This window comes from Podarcis bocagei (assembly GCF_964188305.1).
Source record: "Podarcis bocagei genome assembly, chromosome: W".
In the NCBI taxonomy this organism is placed as follows: Eukaryota; Metazoa; Chordata; class Lepidosauria; order Squamata; family Lacertidae; genus Podarcis; species Podarcis bocagei.
Window position 1 is genome coordinate 54,519,160 of NC_138131.1, and position 14,729 is coordinate 54,533,888.

Genomic DNA, 14,729 nt, shown 5'->3' on the forward strand with positions numbered 1-14,729 from the left:
TAAACTCCGGACAATCTGGGCAAGGGGGCGCATAAAGATATTGAAAAGCATCTGGGAAAGGATTGTGCCCTGCGGCACTCCACACAACAAGGAGTGCCGCAGCGACAACTCCCTCCCTAGCGCCACCCTCTGTCCCCGACTTGAGATAAAGGAGCACAGCCATTGTCTGACTGTGCCCTGAATCCCCACGTTGGCAAGGCGGTGGTCCAAAAGTTTGTGATCGACCATGTCGAAGGCCGCTAACAAATCTAAAAGAATCAGCAGTCCCGGCCCGCCTCGATCCTCTTAATCGTCCTCCCAAAGCATTTTATTTTTTAAAAAACAGATTTTTATCCACCCTGGTGACAATGAAACTGAACCAGTCCTTGATCTCATTTCAGAGCCGTTGCAGCCTACCTACGGGCCCTGAGCCTGAGTCCCAACCACGCTGTTGTCCACGGCAACCTGGCATGTGTGTATTACGAACAGGGGCTGATCGATCTGGCAATCGATACCTACAAGAGGGCCATTGAGCTCCAGCCCCACTTCCCTGACGCCTACTGCAACCTGGCCAACGCGCTGAAAGAGAAAGGCAGCGTAAGAAACTGGTCCCTTTTGCCTTGGGGTGGGGGGAACATCTATATAAAAGATGTTTTATAGATGGTACTTAACACCTGCCAAAATAGCTAAAATGTATAAAACAAAAAAACTGTGCTGGAGGTGCAGTAAAGAAGAAGGGACACTTATACATTTCTGGTGGGCCTGTGAAAAAAAAATACAGAAACTTTCCTATTAGGCAGTGGTGTCCAAACTTTTTTCAAAGAGGGCCAGATTTGATGAAGTGAAGGGCCATAAGGGCCGACCAAAGTTGTTTACTTTTTTTAAGGATTGAAGTTGTTGAGCTCTTTTCTTAGGGTTTAAATTGTTGAACTTTTTTTAGGATTGAAGTTGTTTAGCTTTTTCTTAGGCTTTTACCCCATGCTGAATTGGCCAGATTAACAGAGACAATTAGGGCACAACCCAGACAAGAATTCCAAAAGGAATGGGGAAAATGCAGAGAATACTTTACCAAACAGTGCCCCAAAATATACACTTGGACTTGTTTCAATTAATTTCTACAGGAGACTTTGTGGTTTAAGTCATAATTAGGAAAAATTGTAATAATCCCATACAAAAGAAATAGTATACAAGAGGTAAATAAGGCGGCCATTTAACAGAATAAAGTCTTTTATTTTTATGTTATGTTTTCTTTGTGTAAGGGGATAGGAGTTTAATTTTGATAATTAGTCAATGGTGGTGGGTCTGTTTGTATGTATGAGTTGTTGTGGACTATGTTATAAATAAAATAAAAATTAAAAAAAGAAAATGAAACCGGTCCCTTTTGCTTTCTGTATGTCAGAGGGTTTGCTGAAAAAAGCCTTCCGGATGATGGTGACCTCGAAATTGGGCTCTTTGGGGGGGGGATTTGGGGTACAGAACCTAGAAGAAGTCCTCTTTTATTTTTTCCTTTGTCATATCGTCACATACAACTTTGCTCATACCAAGCGTCGACTCCCCTCCCCCTTCCCCCGCTCCCACTCCCTGGCTTTCTTAAGCAGTCACGATCCTCTTAGCATTTCTATATCACCCTTTAAAAATTGTCCAGTAGCACCTGATGATGATGATAATAATAATAATAATAATAATAATAATAATAATAATAATAATAATAATAATAATAATAATAAAAAAAAATTTATACCCCGCCTATCTGGCTGGGTTTCCCCAGCCACTCTTGGCGACAAAATATTAAAATACAATAGTCCGTCAAACATTAAAAGCTTCCCTAAACAGGGCTTGCTAAACTTGGCTTCTTCTTGGTATAATTTTTTGTATGCAGGTCCAATTCTTCAGATACAAAAGCTTCTACCAAGACCAAACTGAGTTGGTCTGCAATGTGCTACTGGACAATTTATATATTTTTTATATATTTCAACTGTGTTAGACCACCACAGCTGCCTACCTGAACATATATCGCCCTATTTACCTTCTTACTCTACTTAAAACAATTTACTTTAGCATTTGTAAATCACTTTCAAAAATTAGCCTCTGGTTTTTTTAATAACAGTATATTTAAAGATCTTTTTCAATTCTTTGTAAATCATATCCCAGTAGACTTTGACTTTAGTGCACATCCACCACCTATGGACGAAATTCCCTTCCTTCTCCTTGCATTTCTAGCGTGCCTTATCTTGAGTTATATATATTTTAGCAAGTTTAGTCGGCGTCAAATACCACCTATACGTCACCTTCATTAAATTTTTAATTAGTGCTGTACATTCAATAAATTGTTTTTGCCCATAATCTTTCCCACTTATCTAATTCAATGTTATGACCAAAATCTTGAGCCCATTTAATCATAACCGACTTAACTTCTTCATCCTTTGTATGCCATTCTTATACGTTTTTGGCAATGATTTTCTTTTACTATCTAGCAACTCTGTCTCTTAATTTTGATTTAGTATGACCAAAACCATTTCCCTTACTGTCTTCCTTAAATACATCTTGCAAAAGACGGTAAGTGTGCGGGAAAGAGAGTTTGAATCGGATTAGTCTGCTCTTGTATTTATGTTCCCCTAAACCAAGCATGTCCAAAGTCCACTTTGGGGGCCTTCCACCCATCTCTCCTAGATCTCAAAATGCATTGGTTTTGTCATATTTCCTGCTATCCTGCCAAAGAATTTAAATTTTCCCAATGTTCTTTTAGACCAGGCATGTCCAAAGTCCAGTTCAGGGGCCTAATCTGGCCCTCTGGTCGATTTAATCCGGCCCTCGTGGCGGTTTATTTACTAGGGCAAAACTTCCCCCCAAAAAGCTCAAGAACTTTAATCCTAAAAAAAGGTCAGCACCTCTGGGGTCAAATCCTTAAAAAAGGCTCAACAATTGTGGGGTTTTACTGTTAATATGCTTCTTCTTAATTGCATTTCACTATTAATATACTTCTTAATTGTATTTCAGTTCAACAATGACTTTGATAAAATACATCTTTTGTGACGTGCAGAAGGCTTGAGTTACCTATGAGGTGCAACAGTTACCATATAGCATATATTCAATATAAAAAACAGCAACAATTGGTTGTTGACAAAGGACAGCTGGCATATATATATAAAAGATATTAACTGATATGCATGCCATTCCAGATATAGCTATATAATCTCTACTGTTGGTAAGAGAAGAACTTTGGAGCAGGCATTTTCAAAAAAAGAGTTTTTTATGAACCGCTCTAATACCAAGTTACCGTCAGGAGCTGAGGGGCCGTATCAAACCTCAATCCAGCCATCACATCACAGAGCAGCCTTTTGGGCTCCTGTGAAAGACATACTAATATTCGTGTAAAAACTCTGTTTTGTGTTTCGAAGGTTGCCGAAGCCGAGGAATGCTACAATACAGCTCTCCGTTTATGTCCGACTCACGCGGATTCTCTTAATAACCTGGCGAACATCAAGCGAGAACAAGGGAATATCGAGGAGGCTGTCCGCCTCTACCGGAAAGCTCTTGAGGTACGTGCGTGGAGAATTACAACAATTAAATTGACATATAAGGGTTAGGCATGCGTACCCTGGACTCCTAGTCTGGGTCTTTTTAAAAATCGCCGATCAAATTTTTCTTGATCAATAACGGAAATAATGGTGAAGAAGTGAAAGTGAAGTAGCATTTTGAGGCTCGACAAAGCATGGTCCGATAAGTCCCTTTTGGAAGGAAGAGGGTCTGTCCCCCTTTTTATATTCCTAGGCCTCCTGGAATGACCAAAAATCTGCTTTTTCATCAGAAGAACAATGCAAGGTGTTAAGGAACGGTACAGAAATTGAAATAAAAGCTGGGCACATGCTGTTCTCTGTGTCGGCTGAGCTTGATCCCCTGACAGTCTTATTTTCTAACAGTATTTCCTATGCGTACGAAAAAGGCAGTTCATAGGCCCATTATTATTATTATTATTATTATTATTATTATTATTATTATTATTATTATTATCATTACCACAAATCATTCCAAACGGTGATTTATTTTGCAGCCAGCCCCTGCCACATTTGAGCATCAAAGAGGGGCTCTTTAAAATATGGCATTGGTCATTTGACAGTCTGATCTCCCAACAGTATTTCCAATGCATGCTAAAAAGGCAGTCCATAGGTTCCTCCTCCTCCTTAATTTTTGCAAGTCAATCCAAATGAGGATTTATTTCACGCCCACAACCTTTGAGCCTCAAAGAGCAGCCTCCGTCTCTTTAGAATGCTTCTCAGGGAAACTAAGAGTGAGCTTCTTCCCCGCAGGTCTTCCCGGAGTTTGCAGCTGCGCATTCAAATTTAGCCAGTGTTTTGCAACAGCAGGGGAAGCTCCAGGAGGCCCTCATGCACTACAAGGAGGCCATCAGGTGAGCTTCCAAAGCCATGGGGAAAATAGATTGAAAGAGCTCCTCCTTACTGTATTTTAATCTTTTGCTGGAAGCTGCCCAGAGTGGCTGGGTATAAATAATAAATTATTGTTGCTGTTGTTAATAATTATTATTACTCCTCATGCGCTGGTCTGGTGCCTGTGGGAAAGCTCTCCTCTTGTGGATAAAGCACTTTCTCTTTTTCTTTTAGGTTTTTTTATTTTTTATTTTTATTTTTATTTTATTTTTTGTCCCTTGAAGGACAGCCAAATTTAAATAACAATTCGACACACAGCTGCGAGGCATTTGCGAGCTTTTTTGCGGAGAAGGTCCTGTTGCTCCGCCATGACCTCCCTGCCAATTTGGATACAATAAAGGAACTGGAGGCCCCTCGACTGTCCTCGGGTCCAGTATTGGACCACTTTGACCGGATATCCCCAGCCGATGTGGACAGACTCCTCCGAGCTGGAAAGCCCACCACCTGTCCTCTTGACCCGTGCCCGTCCTGGCTGATTAGAGCGTGCCCAGACGAGGTGCGGGCCCCCCTGGGGGATATCATCAATTTGTCCCTTGGCACTGGGATATTCCCAGGGGAACTGAAGGAGGCAGTGGTGTGTCTGCTCTTAAAGAAAACATCATTAGATCCTTTAGATCTATCCAATTACCGCCCGGTTTCAAATCTTCCATTCCTGGGTAAGGTGATTGAGAGAGCGGTTGCTGAACAGCTTGGTAGGTTTCTGGATGAAACATCTGCTCTCGATCCATTCCAGTCCGGCTTCCGCGCTGGTCATGGGACCGAGACGGCTCTGGTCGCCCTAACAGATGATCTCCGCAGGCAGCTGGATCGAGGCGGGTCGGGGCTGCTGATTCTTCTAGACCTGTCAGCAGCCTTCGACATGGTCGATCACGAACTTCTGGACCACCGCCTTGCCGACGTGGGGATCCAGGGCACAGTCCTTCAATGGCTGCGCTCGTTTCTCTCCGGTCGGGGACAGAGGGTGGCGCTTGGGGGGGGAATTGTCATCGCGCCACTCCTTGGTGTGTGGAGTGCCTCAGAGTGCGATACTCTCCCCGATGCTTTTTAACATCTTTATGCGCCCCCTCGCCCAGCTTGTCCGGAGTTTTTGGCTGGGTTGCCATCAGTATGCCGATGACACCCAACTCTATCTGTTGATGGATGGCCATCCTTACTCGGCCCCAGATACACTGACCAGATGTCTGGAAGCTGTGGCTGGATGGTTACGTGGGAGCCGGTTGAAGTTAAATCCTTCGAAGACAGAGGTCCTCTGGCTGGGACGGAGCGATATGGGATTGAGGGGGCAACTCCCATCTCTTGCATGGGTGCAATTAGTGCCAGCATCGTCCGTTAAGAGTTTGGGTGTAATCTTCGACACCTCCCTTTCCATGGAGGCGCAGATTACAGCTATAACAAAGGCGGCATTTTTTCATCTCCGCCAAGCTAAGCAGTTGGCTCCTTATCTCTCTCACCCTGACCTAGCCACTGTGATCCACGCGACGGTCACCTCCAGACTGGATTATTGTAACTCGCTCTACGTGGGGCTGCCCTTGAGACTGACCCAGAAACTCCAGCGGGTGCAGAATGCTGCGGCGAGACTCCTTACGGGGTCTTTGCTGCGAGATCATATCCATCCGGTGCTGTACCAGCTGCACTGGCTCCCGGTGGAGTACAGGATCAGGTTTAAGGTGCTGGTTTTAACCTTTAAAGCCCTATACGGCCTAGGACCCTCGTACCTATGGGACTGCCTCTCCTGGTATGTCCCACAGAGAAATTTACGGTCTGCAAATAAAAACACCCTAAAGATCCCAGGTCACAGAGAGGTTAGGTTGGCCTCAACTAGAGCCAGGGCCTTCTCGGCTGCGGCTCCAATCTGGTGGAACGCTCTGTCACAAGAGACTAGGGCCCTGTGGGACCTGACATCCTTCCGTAGGGCCTGCAAGACAGAGCTGTTCCACCAGGCCTTTGGTCAGGGCGCAGACTGACTCCCTCCTCTGGCAACCTGCACAGAATTTTGCTTGATGGTTGCCATTAATTTGATTTTAATTTGATTTAATTAATTTTATAATGAATGTTTTAAAATGTTGGACTATTTTGATTGTTGTTAGCCGCCCTGAGCCCGGCTTCGGCTGGGGAGGGCAGGATATAAATAATTTTATTATTATTATTATTATTATTATTATTATTATTATTATTATTATTATTATTATTATTATTCAGTTTTTTTATTTTATCATTTTATTTCCATACACTCCAAACATTTTCAATATATACAATACTGGGATTATACAAACCCCTTGGACTCTCCCCCACCCCCCACCCCCCGTTTCCATATTTTGCCATCTTTTCTTGCATGTAATTACAATGATTCGTTCTATTCCATTTCCTTATTTGCTACTTTGGCTTCATCAATGTTATATCAATCCTGCCTGTGGAAAACCATCTAATTCGATTTTAATTTGATCCCGATTTGTTTTTAGGAGGTAATTTAATTATTGTTTGATTTTATACTAATGTTATATATTTGATGTTAGCTGCCCTAAGACCGGTTTCGGCCAGGGAGGGCGGGATACAATTATTATTATTATTATTATTATTATTATTATTATTATTATTATTATTATTATTATTATTATTATTATTATTTCTAAATATGTATCTTTAAGGTATTCAATAAATTTTTCCCATTCTTGTTTAATTTTTTTATATATATAAATAGTTTTTATTAAGTTTTAGCATTTTATATTCAACACAAACATCATTCTTGCAGACAGCATAGATGAATCCCAATCTCCCCCAGCTTCCCTCTTCTGGTTTTTTAAATATTTACTTCTCCTGCCTATCTCATTCTCCCTTAATTTTGCCATCTTTGAACTAACGATGGTTATATCCTTAAGGTTTTTGCACCATGCTTTTTCACATTTCATCTTCATTATTTTCCCCATTTTGTCCTTTTAACTTTTTTCTTTGCTTAAATTTCCTATCATCTTGATGTCTGATCTTCACAGTCATTTTGATAATCCACTCTTCTTTTGTTGGGACCTTCTCTTCCTTCCACATCCGGGCTAAGAACATTCTGGCATAAATAGAATACACTGTCTTTTTAGGTCTCTTGGTATTTCTTCACCCGTTAAACCTATTAGAAAGGCTTCTGGTTTTTACACAAATGTTCTCTCCCCCCCCCCCAGTTAATTATACAGTGGTACCTTGGTTCTCAAACTGAATGTGTTCCAAAACCAAGGTGCACTTTCCCATAGAAAGTCATGCAAAACGGATTAATCCGTACCAGACTTTGAAAAACAATCCCTAAAACAGCCATTTAACATGAATTTTACTATCTAACGAGACCACTGATCCCTAAAATGAAAGCAGTCATCCATGTACTGTACTCTAAAATAAATACAACAGTCTTGTAAATGATAAAAATGAAAATTATTTTTTTTCCTCACCTGCACTGATGATAGTCATTGTTCGGATGGGGACCGGGGCTTCTATCCGTTTCTGCAATCACACAATCAATCAATCAATCAATCAATCAGTAACTAAACTGGGATCCGCACAGTCGCAAAAACAAATGAACCAAAAAAGCCTCCGAAACAAAAACACCACATAAATTGCAAAAACCAAAGCACCAAACTTAATCTGTTCCCGAAGTCTGTTTGATTGGTGCAGGCGCCCCAGAAAGAATAGCTGACAGCCAAATTTGATGTTTGGCTTCCGAAAAACGCCTGGAAACTGGAACACTTTTTCTGGGTTTTCGGCATTTGGGAACCAAAGCGTTTGAGTAGTAGTAATAATAATAATAATAATAATTTGTTTTTGTTTGTATCCCACCCTCGCCGGCCAAGGCTGGGCTCAGAGCAGCTAACATCATAAAAACAACACAACGAGCCTAAAAGCAGACATCAAGTAATTCAAATAAAAATTAATTCAGACAAGTTAAAATCCGGGCAGGTGGCAATTATTAGGGTGGAATTGAGAGTGATTAATAATTGCCAGAATTGAGGAGCATGGAATTTCCCAAAAGGAAAGTGCTGCTTGTCCGTATGAAGAGGATGCCACAATGCTGAACCTTTCTGTATAAAAAACCTTCTGTATAAAGAAACCTGTATAAAAAACATTTGAGAACCAAGGTCTCACTGTCTCACATGACCACTAGGGTGGTTCATAAAAAACACTTTTTTGAAGATGCCTGCTCCCAAGGTCTTATCTTACTACACTAGGGATTATATAGCTATATCTGAAATTTTGTGCATATCAGTTAATATCTCAACCCTCCATGAAAATAGCTGTTTTCTTGGACGTTTTCCTATTTTGTGAAGGCTTTGGAGAAGGCATTTTTTAAAAAAGTTTTTTTAATGAACTGCCCTAAAGACCACCGTATAGGATAGAAAGAGCCTTCTTGACCCTTACATTTCCAGCGTAACTTCAGAGTATTTTTGTACCAAAATGGCACTTTTTCTCTCCCCCTCCATGTCAGAATCAGCCCCACTTTTGCAGACGCCTATTCCAACATGGGGAACACCTTGAAGGAAATGCAAGACGTCCAGGGAGCTCTGCAATGCTACACAAGAGCAATCCAGATAAATCCTGCGTTTGCCGATGCCCACAGCAACCTCGCTTCCATCCATAAGGTAAGCTTTGTGTCTCTGCTAAATCTATTTTTTTAAAAAAAAAACTGGGGGGGGGGCAGCAGGGGAATCTTAGTTTTTACAAAAGGAAAACAACTGGCAAAAGCCGTCCCAAACCGAGATGGGGCACAAAAAGAAAAAGGGGAGAATTGGAATTTATGCTGGAAGTCTGAGGAGGCAGAGGGCACGCCGATACGTTTATGGTGGGGCTACAGAAACGTTAAAAAATTCATGAGGAAATAAAAAAGATGATCAGAATTAATTTAGAGGGGAAAACCAGAGGCATATTTACTGAGTATAAGAGGTAAAGAAATACCACAAGATGGGAAGATATTATTCTTATACGCGACAGCTGCAGCAAGGCTACTCCTTGCACAAAACTGGAACAGGAAATATATACCCACAAAGGATGACTGGATAAAGAAACTAATTGAATTTATAGAACTGGCAAGGTCAAGTGCAGTAATAAGGTACCAATCAAACTGGAAAATAAAAATATAATGGAAATGGTTTGAAGATTATGTGTTCAAGTACTGCTCAAAAACTAACATGTTGATATGTTTGGTTTAATGTTTGTAAATCTGGTTTATAATAATAATAAATAGTAAGTTAAAAGAGTTAAGAAATATAAATTTAGATAAAAATTGCAATGTGAATGTGAGTGAAGGAAGTCACGTGGGTATTTGGGTAAATGCTGAGTTGTGTATAGGGTTAGATGTGGGGAATCCATATATGTAATGTATAGTGTTGAAAATGTACGGCAACTAGCATGTAAAATGAAATCAAAAATAAATAAATAAATAGGGGGGAAATAAAAATGGCAATGTGAAATATTATATAGGAGGGTGAGGGGCGGTGGAGGGAAGCCACGAGGGTGGTTTTAATGTCTGAAATTTTGGGTGGTAGGGTAATACGAATTTTGTTTTGTGTCTATGTGTTTGTTTGTAAATAATTTTTTTAAAAGGAAAATGAAAAAATTGCTATTTTTACTTTGAAATAAAAATGGGGGGGGGAGGTCTTATACGGGTGATTGGGTGGGTGAATGGCTCATTTTCTTAAATTTGAGCCCCCCCAAATAGAGGGTGGCTTATATAGACGGAAAGTATGGTGGAGTTCCACACCCAAAAATCTCATTGTGACTTCCAATCACCCCTACGTCACATTTCCGATGGCGCCCTTTTGCTCGTCTCTCCTAGATCTCAAAATGCATTGGTTTTGTCATATTTCCTGCTGTCCTTTGTCAATCCACACCTGCCAAAGAATTTAAATTTTCCCAACATTTTTTTTTAGACCACACATGTCCAGCGTGTGGCCGGGGAGCGTAACCTGGTTTACTTACTGGGGCAACCCCCCCCCCCAAATGCTCAACAACTTCAATCCTAAAAAGAGCTCAACAACCTTGGGGTTAAATCCTAAAACAGCTCAACAAATTTGCCCCGCCCTCATGTCAAATCTGGCCCTCTTTGGGAAAATTTGGGCACCCCTGTAAATTTAGACAATACAGTCCTATCTCGGGTTAAATATGCTTCAGGATGAATATTTTTGGGTTGCGCTCCGCAGTGACCCAGAAGTAACGGAGCACGTTACTTGCGGGTTTCGCCGCATGCACAGACCCTCAAAATGATGTCATGCGCAGAAGCGGCGAATTGCGACGTGCAGATGCGGGTTGCATTCGCTTCAGGATGCGAACGGGGCTCCGGAACGGATCCCATTCACATCCAGAGGTACCACTGTACTCTGCAAGTGTCCTGTTCTCTATGAAATGTTTCTTCCAAAACCTCTCGTAATTCTGCCTGTATTATAATCTTGCTAATTCTGCGTATTTTAGCCTTTTTGCTAGCTACGCCAACTTAGTAGGGATGGGATTCTCTTTTCCATCCTTTGTCTGTTAAGATTCTCGCTGCGGCTATTGTAGACACTGTGACTTGCCATTGTTTTATAACCATTTATTGTAACATTTATTCTATGATCAATTACAATAATCATTCATTGTAATATTCATTTATTGTACGATTAATTACAATTTATTGTAATTGTTAAGAGTAGGTTTCTATTGAATTTTTACATGCTGATACTCAATATTATTCTATAGCATGGGGAGGCAAACTACGGCCCCATGGCCTTCTCAATCTAGCCGGGAGTCGGCATGTTTTGACACGAGTATAATGTGTCCTTTTATTTAAAATGCACCTCTGGGTTATTTGTGGGACATAGGAATGCGTTCCTTTTCCCCCCTCCCCAAAATCTAGTCTGGCCCCCACAAGGTCTAAGGGACAGTGGACGGCCCCCTGCTGAAAAAGTTTGCCGACCCCTGTTCTATTCCAATGATTGTTGAATGTTACTTTATAAGTCTACCAGGTGTGGATCATCGTGCCTTCTGTCTGTTCTTCATCTTTGGTTTTGATGGTTGAGAAAAAAAGCTAGTGGCAATTGCTGAAATATCCCTCCCTTTCTAGGATTCCGGAAACATCCCAGAGGCAATTGCTTCGTATTGCACCGCCTTGAAACTGAAGCCGGATTTTCCTGACGCTTACTGCAACCTGGCGCACTGTTTGCAGGTGAGGCAGAGTTTTAAGGGCCAACACTCCCAGGGTTTCCGGCATTTGGGAACCGAGGCGTTTGAGTCCCAAGGTACCACGGTAATGGTAAAAGCGTCACCTAATTCAGGAATTGTCCAATGTCACTTTAGAGACCAACTCAGTTTGTTCTGTGTCTAAGCTTTCATGTGCAGGCAGACTTATTCAGATACACTGAAGCGGAAGTCCCCACACCCTGATATTTAGAGGGAGGGTGGGGCGGGGTATTTCTCTGAACGGTAGTAGGACTCAATCGGTATGGTCAACCTGTGGACGACTGTGTCTCATTACATATCCTAAAACTATTTCAGGTCATCTGCGTACCATCCCTTGTTTTTTCAGTCATTCACAGTTGCCAGCAGGTGGACCATACCCATTGACTCCTACTTGTTGTAAATAAAAATATGCCCTTTTCCCTTATGGGGTATCCAAGAGCCCATATAGAGTCCTTACATAGGTTCCCTATTGGTAGGAGAAAATAACAGAGGCCAACCAGAGAATATTGAGAAGCAAAGCAGCTAGTAAGCTTGATCTTTATTGATCTGTTGCAACAGGGTACCCCCCTCACACGCAGGAGAGGAAGAGGACCCAGAACAATGGCCTGCGAGGCCTTATAAAGACTTTTGAAATTCCCCTTCTCTAGATCAGGACCACCCCCAGAAACATTATGCATACATCACAGAAGGGGTGTAACCTAAGACCACCCCTCAGATACATCCCACCTACATCACAGAAATTTAAATGTTGTTTTTCTCTTCTCCTTGTTTATCTCCTGTCTAGCAGGTTACTTGATTGGATTTTCTGGGGAGCCTGGCCATTCCTTTGTAATGCTAAAATACTTATTTCCTGGGCCAGGTCACAGGCTCACACCTTATTCAAACACAGATTAAAGGAAGAGACAATGGGGAGGCTTTTCCATTTTTAACCTTGCAGAGAAAGGATTTGGTCAGTTTAGGAATCAAAATGGTTCCAGGTCGGCCTTCTTGTACTGATCTATGTATGTGCAGTTATGAACATTACTATATATCTAAAACCATAAAATTCCTATCACAATATTCCCCCCTTTGGGGCTAGAATTTTTCTTAAAAATTTTTGCCCCACAAATAATAACATCGGATGTTGTAAATGGATGTGTTTGTATAAATATATCATAAAAATAACACATGTTGCGTTTTGCTACTAAATTACTTGTGGCATTTTAACACCTTGGGAGAGACCATTTACTCAATAGTGTTCTATGCTTTACACCTAGCAGGAAGGTAAGGTCCACTAATGACTGAAAAGTGCAGTTTGCTTCCCCCCCCCCCGCCATTTTTGTTTTCTCAGGTGTCAAGGTAGCTCTTCTGTGGTCTCACACTGACATAGTGCTACAGCAACACATCCCTTCTGTTGAATCCCCTCAGGGCTTTCATTTAACCATGTCGCCTGGCATTCACCATAGCTGGCACAGGTTTTGGGCATCTCGTGAGGGAGAGGTCTTCGCCTTGGCCTTTAGCTATGGGATTTTATTATAGGCTGTGGTCTCGCACTCGCACAATGGGAAGTTGCTCACTTGCACTTAAAGGACCAAAAGCTAATTGCAGCCTGGATACACTTGCCCAATTCAAACTGAGTCCAATTTGAATTTATCTTGCCCCATGGTTCTCAACTCTTCAAACCAATCTGTTAAAGAAAACCATTCTTAACAAGGGCAGTTGTCCAAATAAGTCAATTTAAGTCTATAAGAAATCATTCCTGCTAAACCAAAGCATATCCACCCTCATGTTTCTTAGAAGCTTCTCCTTGGTTTAGCACATTTTTTAAAATGGGTAGGGAAGGTCGGCATAGTGCCAGGTGGGACAACGAATTGTGGATATCTAAACATTGGACTACACAATAGTGTGAGCTATTAGAAAGTATAAAATGCATGAGAATTCTCCATTGGTGTGTAAGCAATAAGACATTAAACATAAAAACAGTTACACACAATATTCCCCCCTTTGTGGAAATTACACTGTCAGACACATTTCAACATTCTTACATAATAAGACATAATACAAAACAAAATAATTCAATATCTGTTGCATATCTTGACACAATTGTGATCTTTTACGTATGTATCTTTTGAATCCTGGAGCAGAGGCTTGAGGTTCAAGTGAAAAAATGTCCTTGCAATTCAACTCCTCCCCCCTTTGTCAGTTCAACCCCTCCCCCCTTTGTCAGCCCCACTCCCCCCTCAGTCTATAGCCTTTGAAAGAGATAACTGTGGGCACTTTGAAAACTCTGGTGTTGCAGGTCTTGTGAGTTGAGGGGTTGTTGCTGCTTTTCATCATTGCACATCTGTAGAAGTGATATCCTGTAAGGGGGCAGGGTTTTGGGGAGACTTAAACACAGTTAGACAAGGAAGGGGGAAAAGGCAAAAGGGATGTCCTTGAGTTTTCCGTGGGAAGCTGCAGATAAATAAAAATCTTAGCACATTAAGCATTTTATTTAATTCAATATTATTATCACATTTCCACATAATTACTGTTATTATCTGCTAAGTTTGTTTGCTTTCCTTCACTTAATTTTTGTTGTTGTTGTTCTTTTCATATTATAAAATAAAAATTACTCCACATGTATAGAAAGAGAACTGTAAAAAATACAAAGGTTAAAAAATAAAAAGAAAGCAAAAAATTAGATTACCAGTTAGATGAAAATGGACTTGACACAAAGACATCAGATTCAGAAAATAACTATTATTAAATAGTACAAAGATATTATCAAAACCACACAGATTACTACTGGACTGGGGGAAAAAGGGAAAACAATGGGGAAAACTTAAAATTCACCATGTGCTATCCAATAAAAGGACTTCATGAAACTGACTTTCAACATGTGATGAACATGTCCCCAAAGTAAAACACACACACACACAAATGACCTATGAGGAACCAAAAATAAATAAATGCTAAGACACACAATTAATAAGCAACCTGAAGTAACCTGAAGTAATCTGTTTTGGCATTCTAACATCACAAATGAAAATAAAAGTGTTTCTTGATGTGACATCAGCTGTAATGTTAATAGCGGAATATTGGGAAATGAGTTAATACCAATAAAAATGAATGGCAATTTAAAGTTGTGCAGGTACCTTGCAC

The 14,729-nt window shown here is 41.0% G+C and overlaps 1 protein-coding gene across 1 annotated transcript in view; it reads left to right on the forward strand.

The window, feature by feature from the left end:
• The window catches only part of LOC308578109 (uncharacterized protein), a gene marked incomplete at its 5' end in the record, with an annotated part of 37,142 nt that overhangs the window by 14,227 nt on the left and 8,186 nt on the right, over window positions 1-14,729 (forward strand). The window contains 5 exons of the mRNA XM_081178378.1: window positions 381-576; window positions 3,378-3,518; window positions 4,287-4,387; window positions 8,884-9,037; window positions 11,491-11,592. Of these exons, the coding sequence (XP_081034504.1) occupies window positions 381-576; window positions 3,378-3,518; window positions 4,287-4,387; window positions 8,884-9,037; window positions 11,491-11,592 (694 nt within the window). The remainder of the gene's footprint in view (window positions 1-380; window positions 577-3,377; window positions 3,519-4,286; window positions 4,388-8,883; window positions 9,038-11,490; window positions 11,593-14,729) is intronic.